The sequence below is a fragment of the Lathyrus oleraceus genome, chromosome 2 (assembly GCF_024323335.1).
Source record: "Lathyrus oleraceus cultivar Zhongwan6 chromosome 2, CAAS_Psat_ZW6_1.0, whole genome shotgun sequence".
Taxonomy (NCBI): domain Eukaryota; kingdom Viridiplantae; phylum Streptophyta; class Magnoliopsida; order Fabales; family Fabaceae; genus Lathyrus; species Lathyrus oleraceus.
This window is the reverse complement of record NC_066580.1, coordinates 298674599-298687565: the sequence shown is the minus strand read 5'-3', so window position 1 is coordinate 298687565 and position 12967 is coordinate 298674599. Positions and strand designations below refer to the sequence as shown.

Here is a 12967-nt window from a genome sequence, read left to right as displayed (position 1 = left end):
ATGATTCAAACTCTAATTGATTTTAATTTTCAAATAAATGTTAGAGTTGATATCAAAGTAATTTTAATAAATTATAGATTAATTTTATTTTAATTGGTTTTATTGGTTTTTTATTTATTTTGAATTGACATTTAGATGAGCCTTAGATTATTTCTAAAATCCATATCCATTTCTATAACCACAAATTCATTTCATTCAAACCAAATTCCATGAATAATTTCAAACCAAGTTACAATTTCACTTCCAATTCATTCTACATTTTACACTAACCAAATTCAAACATTCATTACACCATTCAAATGTCCAAATAATCATTTCATTCATTAACAATCCAATTACTTTACGATAACCATGTCAAAAAATAACAAAGCATGTTCCCTCAGTGTTACATGTGAAAGACATGAATTCTCAAGTTTTTTATGGAAATGACTCCTTTTATGTGTTGATTAGACTTCATCAGACATTGTATGAGAGAATACAATCAGCAAAGGTTAACTCATCATCAGCTGAAAGGAAATGGAGAGCTTCAAACGATGCAAGCTCTACTAATCAATATGACAGGTTCATGAATGCGCTTTACAGTTTGCTGGATCGTTCTTCTGACAATACTAAATTTGAGGATGATTGTCGAGCTATTATTGGAACTCAATCATATCTCTTAGTCACATTAGACAAACTGATATATAAACTTTTTAAACAGCTTCAGGCTGTTGCCAGCGATGAGATGGATAATAAGCTTCTTCAACTACATGCATATGAGAAATCAAGAAAACTTGGAAAGTTTTGCGATATAGTTTATCACGAAAATGCTCGCTTTCTTCTTCATGATGAGAACATATATCGTATTGAATTTTCACCAAAACCAAAGACACTATCTATTTAACTTATGGACTGTGGAAATGTTAAGCATGAAGTGACTGTTGTGTCAGTGGACCCAATTTTTTCAGCCTATCTGCATAATAAATTCCTCTCCATTGTCCCGGACCAAAAGACATCAGGAATTTCATGAAAAGGAATAAACGTGGATATGCCAGTAATGATGAGTTGTCAAGCCAGGTTATGGAAGGACTACAAATTATTAATGGTCTGGAGTGCAAGATAGCTAGCAATTCTTCTAAGGTGTCGTATGTTTTAGATACAGAGGACTTCATGTTTCGGATGAGAAGCAAAAGAAAAGCTTTGCGTCTGAAGGGGTCATTCCATGAACAAGAGAAGTCTTCAAACATTCGTTCAAGCAGATGCAGTCCTTCTAATTGTCGTTGTTTTACCTGATCTTGACATCAAGTACATGGTTAAAATATGCAAGTTACTTGGATTGGCCGCCCTTGTTGAGGTGCCCGACGAGAAGGAATTTGACCGTGTTCTTGGAATAGAAAGTGTTGAACTTATTGGCATCAACAACCTGCAAAATGATGTTGCAGTAAGCCACCAATAAACCATAATCACTATCAAACCAACTCAAACTTCCATGGCATTCAGAAATCAACAACATACCATACATGAGCATACAACAAATAACAAGACATCAAGAATTGCGTCTTTATTCCAACAACAATGGCTTCACTTGCGCATCAAAGCTATGTTCGAACTCCACAATCGAAAACAAGATTCCACAAACCTGAAACACAAATTGATGAAACAGACCCGCGTTCAAATCTTCATTGAATCAAAATCCCATACTGAAAGCAAATCCGCAATCCAAACTCGTGTGTGTGAAAAGCAGAATGACGTGGGAGACGAAGAACTTACCAAATTCAACGCACTAGAATCATAGCTTTGGTGCAGAAGGCTTGAGTTTGATATTGACAGAACCTTGACGGATAGTGAACTTGATGAAGCTAGAACTTTCAAAGAAGGAAATTGCATATATGTGGATGGAAGTTCATGTTAGGTGACTTTGTCTCTAGCTGCAACAACGGTTCATCAATACTAGACCTGCAAAACAATCAACATCATGACAGCAAAAAAACTCAACCATAACACATTTGATTAACACTACTGAAGATAAACTGTTTTTTTGGATTTCCCACTCTCAACACTGTCCAGTCTCAAACGGTATCGTAACCGAATCACAACAAATTCAATCTAACATAACCCAACTTGTAACAAACTGTTAATTGATAAAACAAAACCTGCAACTTTCAAAAGGAGATAACATAATTCAGTTTCCTATTTCAATCTACAATAATCTCAACCGAACTGCCATCAAACCTCCCTAATAGCCATCCAAAGCTGAGATCAAAACCAAGGCCACAAGAAAAGAACCGAAGTTGCTCATGCTTTTACTAAATATTCCCTGCAGTAAAAGATAAAGCAATTAGCCAAGGCAGTTAAAATTCGAAAATCCCAAAATGGAATGGAGACAAAAATCAAAGAAAAAGCACAGGTTCAAATTACCTTTTCCAAGTCCAAGCATCAAAGAGACCGATCCAAACTGAGTCCACCAAAAGGACTTCGTAGAGATGCTTGTTTTAATCTACCATACAACAACCCTAAACCCTAATCTGCAAGATATAAAAAGGGAGGTGAGGACGGCAAGGAGGCGGACGAAAATCAGAGAAAAAACCCTAAATCCCAAAATCGGAAAAACCCTAGAAGAGAAAAAAGGAGAAAGCGGCGAAGCGAGAAAAGTCCAAGAGAACGAACCTTAGCTCAGGCGTCGATTTTGAAGGAGCAAGAGGAGAGAGATCAGCATACTTGTCCATTCGCCTCCAAGGTAGATTTCTCATCTCCTAATCGTTTCTTCCCCAAATCCACGGATGTTCGGTTTGTTTCACTTGTTGTTTAGGGTTCACGATTCTGGGGTAGTCGTTTGAAAGTGGTCGGCGTTAGGAAATGCTTGAATATCTATCTGTAAGCAGTCTTCGTTTTGTTTTTTGAGCGTGAGAGATGACGAGCGATTTTGTGGATGAGGTTGAGAGAGAATGATTGAGAGACGCGAGAGGTTGAGGGAACTGGAGGGAGTCTTCATGGAGAAGACGAAGGATTTGTGTTCGTTGTCTTCTGTTCCAATTTCTTTTATCTATTTTTTTAAGAAATAGTATTTAAAATATGATTAAAGACCATTTACCTTTGGTATTCCTTGGCATTAATTTAATTATTGGTATGTTGTTAGTGCACCTATTAATTTCTCTTTGGAAACCCAACAGCCAGGCGGCTAGGGTCACCATTTGGGATTCCCCCATTATTTTAATTAGTAGTCTAACAGACCATTTCATTTTAATTTTATTTTTTTAATTTTGGTTTTAACCTATTCTGGTTTATATATCCAAGTTGTTATTGTAAATAATAACTAATCATGAATGGCCTAGTGGAGAGAGAGTAGTTTCATTTGGTTTAGTGGAGTGGGTTTAATACTTGGGGACACCAAATCTTTGTGTTTATATTTGTTATGCGTACCATTTTATTTAATTTCTTTTTCTATATAGTATCTTGCTATTCTATTTTATTTTTATTATTAATTTAATTCAATTGTTATTTAATGGTTTGTATATTTTTTAGATTTTGTTAGTGGTTGAATTTCCGATGTTTTTTATTCGATTAGTCAATTTTTGTGTGTTAACTAATTTAGTCGGGTTATTCGTACCCATATCTATACTTTTACACGTGTAAATAATCATACTCAAATTTCATTCGATTTCAAAATTAATTTCAACTTTCCTCGATTTCAAAATACATTCCAAAAATAAATGTGAATCATTTCAAGATCATTTCACAAATCAACATAATATTCAAACCCTTTTCTAAAGCGTGAAGAAAAAGATTATCCTGGAGGGAATATCCAGTTATAATCCCGAATATTAGGCTCAAGCTGTAAGAGCTTGCAAGCCATAAATATTCGTCTTCCCTTCTACACTCTAATATTCAAATCGTTTTCTAAATAAAACGTGAAGAAAAAGATTATCCTGGAGGGAATATCCAGTTATAATCCCGAATATTAGGCTCAAGCTGTAAGAGCTTGCAAGCCATAAATATTCGTCTTCCCTTCCACACTCTAATATTCAAATCGTTTTCTAAATAAAGCGTGAAGAAAAAGATTATCCTGGAGGGAATATCCAGTTATAATCCTGAATATTAGGCTCAAGCTGTAAGAGCTTGCAAGCCATAAATATGCGTCTTCCCTCCAAAACATTCGTAAATATTCGAATCATTTTCTTAATAAAATTGGAAAGAAACAGACTGCCTGGGTAGAATGTCCAGACGTAGTCCCGAGTACTAGACCCAAGCTTTAAGAGCTTGCAAGTCACAAGTATTCGTCTTTCAAACTCCAAAATACTTAATTCCTATCTTAACCTCTTTCTATAAAGATGGAAATGGAACATGGTGTATACCGTGCACTTCTGAGATTAAGATTCAAGGCGGATGCCTCGCCTATCTTAACTCTCGCCATCGTTTAAAATTGTCAATGTGGTTTCTTCAAACCCTTTCTCAATCAAACCTAAAAATACTTAATCTCTATTAAATACTTTTGCCAATGAAGATGGAAATGGAACATGGTGTATACCGTGCACTCCTGAGGCTAGGATTCGAGATGTATATCTCGCTCATCCAAGTTCTCGCCATCACTCAAAATACATCCAACCAATCAAACTCTTTCTCGCCGCCGTACGATTAATCAAAAACCTTTTTCATAAATGAAAGATATATTGTCTTAAGGTGAGGCAAAACAATGTTTCGGCCACAATTGTTGAGTCGAGATAAGTGACGCTTTTCCGAATGTAGATTTATAAATCCGTTCGATGTGTGGTATGCGTCCACTCCTCATCTGTTTTGGGTAAAACAATGTTTTCTTCGATTAATACAGTATAGCTTTCGCTAAAATCGACCAACAAATAAACATTTTTCTACCAGAACTGCGTAAGCCTTGATTTCTCTTTTGAGATACGTAGGAGCAGGATTTTTAAAATCTTGTCAGGCCCACTAATAAAAAACTTAGGTTTAGTCCCTCGTCAAAAATCCAAAAACATTCTCTTCTCATCCTTTCTTTATTTCCCACCTAATAATTCGAAAAGCCTAATATTTCAACTAACACTAACGCACACAACTAACCTAATGGTTCCCGTTGAGTACAACGGACGTGAGGGGTGCTAATACCTTCCCCTTGCGTAATCGACTCCCGAACCCTGATATTGGTTGCGATGACCATATCTTATCCTTTCTTTTAGGGGTTTTATCGATATTTCCCCTTTCCTTTTTAGGAATAAATAAAGTTCGGTGGCGACTCTGTTCGGTCCATCATTGCGAGCGTGCGATCGCGCTTCGCTCAAAGTCGTATCCCCATTTTTCGAGGTGCGACAAATATCATCCTGCAATAACAGTTCATTTTTAAACCACCAAACACGTTAAATCCTAGAATATGAGAAGGAAGAAAACAGCATCGCAATGGCAACAAAAGACCAGTCAAGCGAAACACATTGAAATCGAGCAATGGAGATGTACCTGAACTTTGGAGACTGAAAGTATCCTGAAATAGTGCTTTAGTACTCAGTCTTGTTGTGTACCAGGTTTAGGAGTAAACAGTAACAATTTGGGGCTTAGTTCAGTTTCGACAACCAAGTCCTTGCGCTCCTTTTCTTTCAGCTCTTCTGCTCCTTCTCTTAATTCCAGTCTTTTCATGTGGGAAGCGAAGAGCAGCTCATGTGATGTTGGCTCTGCAGAAAGACCAATTGGTACCATATTTAAATTCCATAAAGCTATACCAGAGCCATTGAAACTTGGTCCAACCATAAGTTTTGCGAGCCATTGAAACAAACCAAGTCCAGGCTAATGTTATCCTGGTGCAACAAAACTAGAAACACCTGAAACAAGTTAAGAGCTCAAATTTTAAACTCATAAAAAAGGAAAGCTATGCAAGCTACAACAACAACACAAAATTAGTGTAAATTAAGAAGAGAAAAAGAGAAGAAACACGTCCTATTTTCGTCTAAGTGGGTTCACAGTGGTGAAACTTTTCTCACTGGCGGTAAAATTCCACAAGCAACCCAAAAAGGAATTGGGACAAATTCGAAAGAAGAAAGTATAGGATTCATGTTACCTTTTCCAGACCAAACACCAAATAAAGTAGACAAACTGGAGCACCCTAAAGGACTTCCAAGGGGATACCCCTTTTGATCTCCGTAGCCAACTCAAAAACCCTAACAAGGTGAGTATAAAAGGACCACCATAACCGTGAATCTGGACCGAAAAAAAGAACGGCCGCCTCCTCCACCAAACCACTTCTCACGAACTCCCTCTGATCTACACTCAGGAAGAACACACCCTCAAAGTTCCGACAAGTCACGCAACGAGCTCTCCACACTGTTAGAATCGTAGGCGATCCATCAACTTTCAAACTCTAAAACGCCACGCACCATTCACGCATACGCGTTCTCGTAGCTCCAAGGCAACTACGGTATATCATTCTTTACATTTTGTTTCGATTTTGTGAAGATTATCATATGTTCTTTTGTTTCAATTTCACTTCTTTTTTCTGGAAAAATGGTTGAGTAACTGATGTGTGCAAAAGGTGTAGGTTGAGTTTGTTTGTGGCTGCAAGGTCACGTTTCTTTCTCTCTCTTGGTTGTATTTCATTCCTTTTTATTTGTTTTAATAAATAATAATCAGGCCGCCACGTGTTGTGGTCTGAATGACCAAGCTTAAATTTTAATTGTACCAGTAAGAAAAATGTCGCCCCTCTCTCCATGATTTTGGTTTTTTTTATGATTTTATTCATTCATTTATTAACTTTTTTTAATCTATTTTTAGGGTTTAGAATTTGGATTTGGGTTTGGACATTAAATTTTACCATTTACTAGTTCACCATCCATCTACTGCATGTACCCTATTATGTTAGTTTTCCTTTTGATTAATTTAATTATGTGATTTAGTATTTATTTAAGTGATTAAATTTTATTTATTTAGTTATTTAAATCTTAATTAATTAGTTTCTTTTATTGTTAAGTTAATTATTTACTTAATTGATTTTAATGTGTTTAGTAATTTAATTAGATAATCTCTATCCATATTTATACCATTGCACTTGTAAATAATTATTGAATCTCATTAACATTTCATCATTTTCATCACTTCAAATCATTCTCAATTCAAATCACTTCAAATCATTCTCAATTCAAATCTCTTCAAATCATTTTTCTCAATAGAATCTGAAGAAAAAGATTATCCTGGACGGAATATCCAGTTATAATCCCGAATATTAGGCTCAAGCTGTAAGAGCTTGCAAGCCATAAATATTCGTCTTCTCTTCCCCACACTCCATTATTCAAATCATTTTCTTAACAAAGTTGGAAGAAAAAGATTATCCTGGATGGAATATCCAGTCATAATCCCGAATGCTAGGTCCAAGTTGTAAGAGCTTGTGAGCCATAAGTATTCGTCTTCTCTTCAAAATACTTATAAATATTGAAACTTCTTTTCTCAGTAAGTTGGAAGAAACAGACTACCTGGGTGGAATATCCAGACGTAGTCCCGAATATTAGGCACAAGTTGTAAGAGCTTGCAATCCATAAGTGTTCGTCTTCCCTCCAAAACACTTGTAAATATTCAAACCATTTCCTTAAGCAAATTTGGAAGAAAAAGACTACCTGGGTGAAATATCCAGACGTAGTCCCGAGTATTAGACCCAAGCTGTAAGAGCTTGCAAGTCATAAGTACTCGTCTTCCAAACTCCAATACTTAATTCCTATCTTAACCCCTTTCAATAAAGATGGAAATGGAACATGGTGGATACCATGCACTCCTGAGATTAAGATTCAAGATGGATGTCTCGCCTATCTTAGCTCTCGTCGTCATCCAAAATTGTCAATGCGGTTTCTTCAAACCCTTTCTCAATCAAATTCAAAACACTTAATCTTTATTAAATATTTTTTCCAGTAAGATGGAAATGGAACGTGGTGTATAGCGCGCATTCCTGAGTCTAGGATTCGAGATGGATATCTCGCTCATCCAAGTTCTTGCCATCACTCAAAATACATCCAATCAATCAAACTCTTTTTTCACCGTCGTGCAATTGATCAGAAAAAACCTTTTCAAAACGAAAGACATCTTGTCTTAAGGTGATGTAAAGCAATGTTTCGGCCACGATTGTTGAGTTGAGATAAGTGACGTTTTTCCGAATGTTGATTTGTAAATCCATTTGATGTGTGGTATACGTCCGCTCCTCATCTGTTTTGGATAAAACGATGTTTTCGTCGATTAATACAATACAGCTTTCGCTAAAATCGACCAACAAACAAACATTTTTCTACCCAGAACTACATAAGCCTTGATTTCTCTGTTGAGATACGTAGGAGCAGGATTTATAAATCTTGTCAGGCCCACTAATAAAAAACTTAGGTTTAGTCCTTCGTCAAAAATCCAAAAACATTTTCCTCTCTTCTATTCTTTCTTTCCCACTTAATAACTTGAAAAGCCTAACATTTCAACTAACACTAACGCACACAACTAACCTAATGGTTCCCGTTGAGTACAACGGACGTGAGGGGTGCTAATACCTTCCCCTTGCGTAATCGACTCCCGAACCCTGATTTGGTTGCGACGACCAATATCATTATCGTTTTGTCTTGGGTTTTATCGATATTTCCCCTTTCCTTTTTAGGAATAAATAAAGTTCGGTGGTGACTCTGTTCAGTCCATCATGCGAGCGTGCGATTGCGCTTCGCTTAGGTCGTATTCCCGTTTTCCCGTGGTATGACACAAACCATTTCTTCTTAGCCACAAAGTTAAAGAACAAGGAAATGTCACCCGTCATGTGTCTTGAGCATCCACTATCGAGAACCCATGTTCTCTCTGTATCCTCAAGACATTCCACCTATAAATTTAAAAAAGGGAAGGAGGTACCCAATTTTCATTGGGTCCTAGTGTGTGAGTGAAACTTTGGTTGCATTTGGGCAACCATTGAAAAATGCCTTTAGGGACCAAAAATCTCCTAAATCGGCATTTAGCAATTGTATGTCCCCTTTTGCAACAATATAGACAATTTAAGTTAGGATGAGAGTTGCTTTTGCTAACTTGATCCTTTACCACATAAGTGTACTTTTGATAAGGATTATTCATATTACTTCTAAAATGTTATTGATCAATAACAAAGGTTGAAGGTGAGAAAAACAAGAAAGGGGGGGTTTGAATTGTTTGAAAAATAAGCGCTTTTCAAAATGAAAATCACACAATGATTTTATACTGGTTCGCTTATAACACAAAGCTACTCCAGTCCACCCGGCCAAGGTGATTTCGCCTTCAACAAGGACTTAATCCACTAATCTTGAAAGATTACAAAAAATACCTAAGAGAGAAGAAAATCTCTTAGTCTTCTCAAGTCTACAGACTACGCAGAGTCACTTGAGGAAATCAAACAAATAAAAGATACAAGATATGTAATCTAGAGTGCTTCTAAGAAAGCAAGTATTACAAACTTAAGAACAGATTTTTCACTTAATAAGCAAAAGCTTAGTGAAATTCTTTGAGAGCAAAGATGATTTTCTTGAGCGTGAAATAATTCAGTATAGTTTTGGCTAGTTGATTTCTGCTTACTGAATGTAGATTGCAGCTCTATTTATATATGAGTTGAAGTAGAGTTGAATCTGGTGGATATTAAACTGAGTTTACTCCATCACTTAAATAGCTTCTGCAGTTTAACTTTTCGTCTTTGAAGTGACTACTTACCACAAGTAGTATCTTCTCTCTTGGAAGTGGAGATTAACGTCTCTTTCTCAATTAGGAAATCCATTTGAAAATCTTTACTTGACTTGAACGTTACTTCTTCATGATTAGCAAATCCATAATCAGAGTATTTGTGTTTCTGGAGAATCTTGGAATCTTGCTTCTGATGTTGATCTCTTGAGAGTTCAGATGGCGCTGATAACTTTCAGAATATACAGATAACGTTTCTCCAGAGTCAGAGCTTCTAGACTTTACTTCATGTTCAGATGCTTCTGATACTTTGTAGTTTTGTCCAGAGTCAGACTTTCTTGAACGAGATTCCACTTCAGATGCTTCTGATATTTGAGAATTTGTATCTGATCTTGTTGTGCATCTGATGACATCATCAGATTTATTACTTCTTTCTTTAGAACCCTGCACACTTAGAAACTTTTCGTTAGGGTGCCATTTTTGGTTTCATCCTTTGTTATCATCAAAATCAAGGAATCTGTTGTAGAACAATTTTTGTTCTTACAAAGGTAACTTTAGGTTGTAAAGCCTTGTCAAACTTAGCTTGAAGAGTTATAGCCTCTCTTTGTCAAATGTGACAAGTTTCACATCCAGACCATCTAAACCAAAATCCCTTATCATTTTCAGTTTTTCCTTTAGTATACTATATCATATATTTCTTAAGAGTTTCTAATTCCTTTTCGGAATCAAAAATCTTCTTTTCTAAATAACAGAAAATTTTCTTATTTGAGGCTAAGCATTTAAAAGCTTCCTTGGCCTCATTGTGTAGAGTACTAAAGGCATTTTGCAAATAAAAATAGGACATTTTATCAACATGATCATATTTAGAATGACTTACATTCTTTTTCTTCTTTTGATGAGTCGTAAGACAAATATTGACATTTTCTTCATCATCACTTGAGTTATCATCGCTTGAGGACTCACTATCGCTCTCCCATGCAATGTATGCACTACTAGCTTTGCTAGATTTGTTGTGACGTTTATCTTTTCCTTTGTCTTTCTTCAACAAGGGACAATCCGACTTATAGTGACCGACCTTTCCGCAATTAAAGCATGATCCTTTTGACTTAGTTGTCTTACCTTCCTTTCGATTCGGGAATTTTGATTGTCTTCTATAGTTGACAAGATTTTCATCTGAATCTTGAACTTCATTCTTTCTAAGGTATTGGTTATACCTCCTTACGAACAACCCCGTGTCTTCATTCGAATCTTTATCATCATCACTTGATTCACTCTTACACGTATCATTGGTGGACGACTTATATCTTGAAGCCTTTAAAGCGACAAACTTCCTTTCAGTGTCCTTAGCTTTCTCCTTATTTTCCTTCTTTTGACTCTTCTCATGTTTCTTAAGGTTCATGAGCTCTTGCTCATGCTCTTGAAGCTTACCAAACAATATTGTCATGTCCAATGTTCTTAGATTGTTGGCTTCCTTAATCACGGTGACCTTTGGTAGCCAATCCCTGTTAAGACATCTTAAGATTTTATTAGTAGAAACATCATTAGGGGTAGTTCTATCAAGATAATTTAACCGATTATAGATGAGAAAATCTCTTTTGCATATCGGTAATGGTTTCACCATCCTCCATATGAAAAAGGTAAAATTCTTGAGTTAAAGTGTTGATTATAGCTAGTTTGACATCATTGGTTCCCTCATGGGTAATTTGCAATGAGTCCCACATAACTTTAGCACTAGTACAATGGGAAACCTTATAATACTCATCAACACCTAAGGCGGCGATGAGCATATTTCTGGCTTTCCAATCATAACTATACTTTTTCTCATCTTCTTCATTCCATTGTGCTTCAGGTTTAGGTATAACAACACCATCCGCATTGGTCATGGTTATTTCCATTGGACCATCTTGGATGACTTTCCATGCCTTCCTATCAATAGAGTTGATATGGACACACATATAATCTTTCCAATAACTATAGTTTTCAACGGTAAAAATAGGCGCCCTATTGTACGCCCCTTTAGGATCGTTACTCATTTTCTAAAAAGTTATATGTGAAGCACTAGATGAAACGGCGCTCGTGATACCACTTGTTAGACGATAATACCGATCTAGAAGGGGGGTTGAATATATCCGTATTTAAAATTTAGCGCTTTTTAAAAATGTTTTCAACGGTTGTGAAATCTCCCTAGATTATAATCGTCTAAATGATCTGTTAATGGAAAGTTCGGATATGCGTGAAACCGAATGGAATAACTACGATAGAGATAATCAACCATTATCTAAATCAATCGATTAACTACCACAATCCTTGATATCGTTACCTCTAATAATGCGTTAACACAATAAGAGAGCAAGTAAATTATTAATAGATTTGTATGAGATTAATTTTATCAAACACTTGATGAGCACTCCTCACCAAGTCTCAATTTCACTCAAATTGAATGTGCAGAATTTTACTCAGTTACAATCAAAGTGATTGCACCAATTTATTGAACAACTATTATGCACAACAATCAAGCAAGATTGATTTTACTATTAATTTCACACAAAACATAATTAATTCAGAATTTAAAGAGTTTAAGGGAAAGAAAGAACAACACCGAATTTATTTAGGCAACTCTCCTACCGTCCTCGCTTAGTGTACGCCTGCCCTCAATTCTAAATCTAGAATTGAGATATATTTATTATTAAGTTGCAAAGTTGATACAAGAGAAGAAGTGATCACCACCAATCAACCCCTAGTGTTGTTGCAGATCCTATTCGCTTCTCTCCCCTTGATTCGAGTTGAACCAAGTCCTTCAAGCGCTTCGAAGAAACCTCCGGTTACAGCTACCTTATTACAAGAACTCCACATTCTCCAAAACTTCAACTCGACTGATTTTGATCGCAAGTAACTTGAACCCTAAGCTTTCTTCACAATCCTCCGGTTACCGTTACTTGTTTGACCGAACCCACCGTTCTTCAAACTTTTCACTCGGTCAAATCTATAATACAAAGATTAGTGGAAAAACCCTCAATTATTGGAGGGCAAAACCCCAATGGTTTTATTCAAGAAAAACCCATACAAAGCCTTAACCTAAACTAAGATTACACAATCCTATTTGGACATTACCACCGCAACAATGCACAATGAAATTCTGGTATCAGATATAAGATGTCGAAGGTAATGTCACGACACTAATATCTGTTAACACACAATGGATAAAGATACAGAATGGTAAAGCAAATAACACAAGCAATTGTTAACCCAGTTCGGTGCAACTCACCTACGTCTGGGGGCTACCAATCCAGGAAGGAAATTCAGTAAAATAGAATTAGTTCAAAGACTCTCCGTACACTTCAAC

At 36.2% G+C, this 12967-nt stretch overlaps 1 protein-coding gene across 1 annotated transcript; it reads left to right on the top strand.

Annotated features, from left to right (window-relative positions):
• The first annotated feature begins 370 nt into the window (after window positions 1-370).
• On the top strand, window positions 371-1013 carry LOC127119209 (paired amphipathic helix protein Sin3-like 4). The gene has a single exon (XM_051049391.1). The coding sequence runs from the start codon at window positions 401-403 to the stop codon at window positions 881-883; it is 483 nt and encodes a 160-aa protein (XP_050905348.1). The 5' UTR covers window positions 371-400; the 3' UTR covers window positions 884-1013.
• The last annotated feature ends 11954 nt before the right edge of the window (window positions 1014-12967 follow it).

Coding starts and splice junctions, on each gene's coding strand:
- LOC127119209 (XM_051049391.1), top strand. CDS start 401: ATGAATTCTCAAGTTTTTTATGGAAATGACTCCTTTTATGTGTTGATT.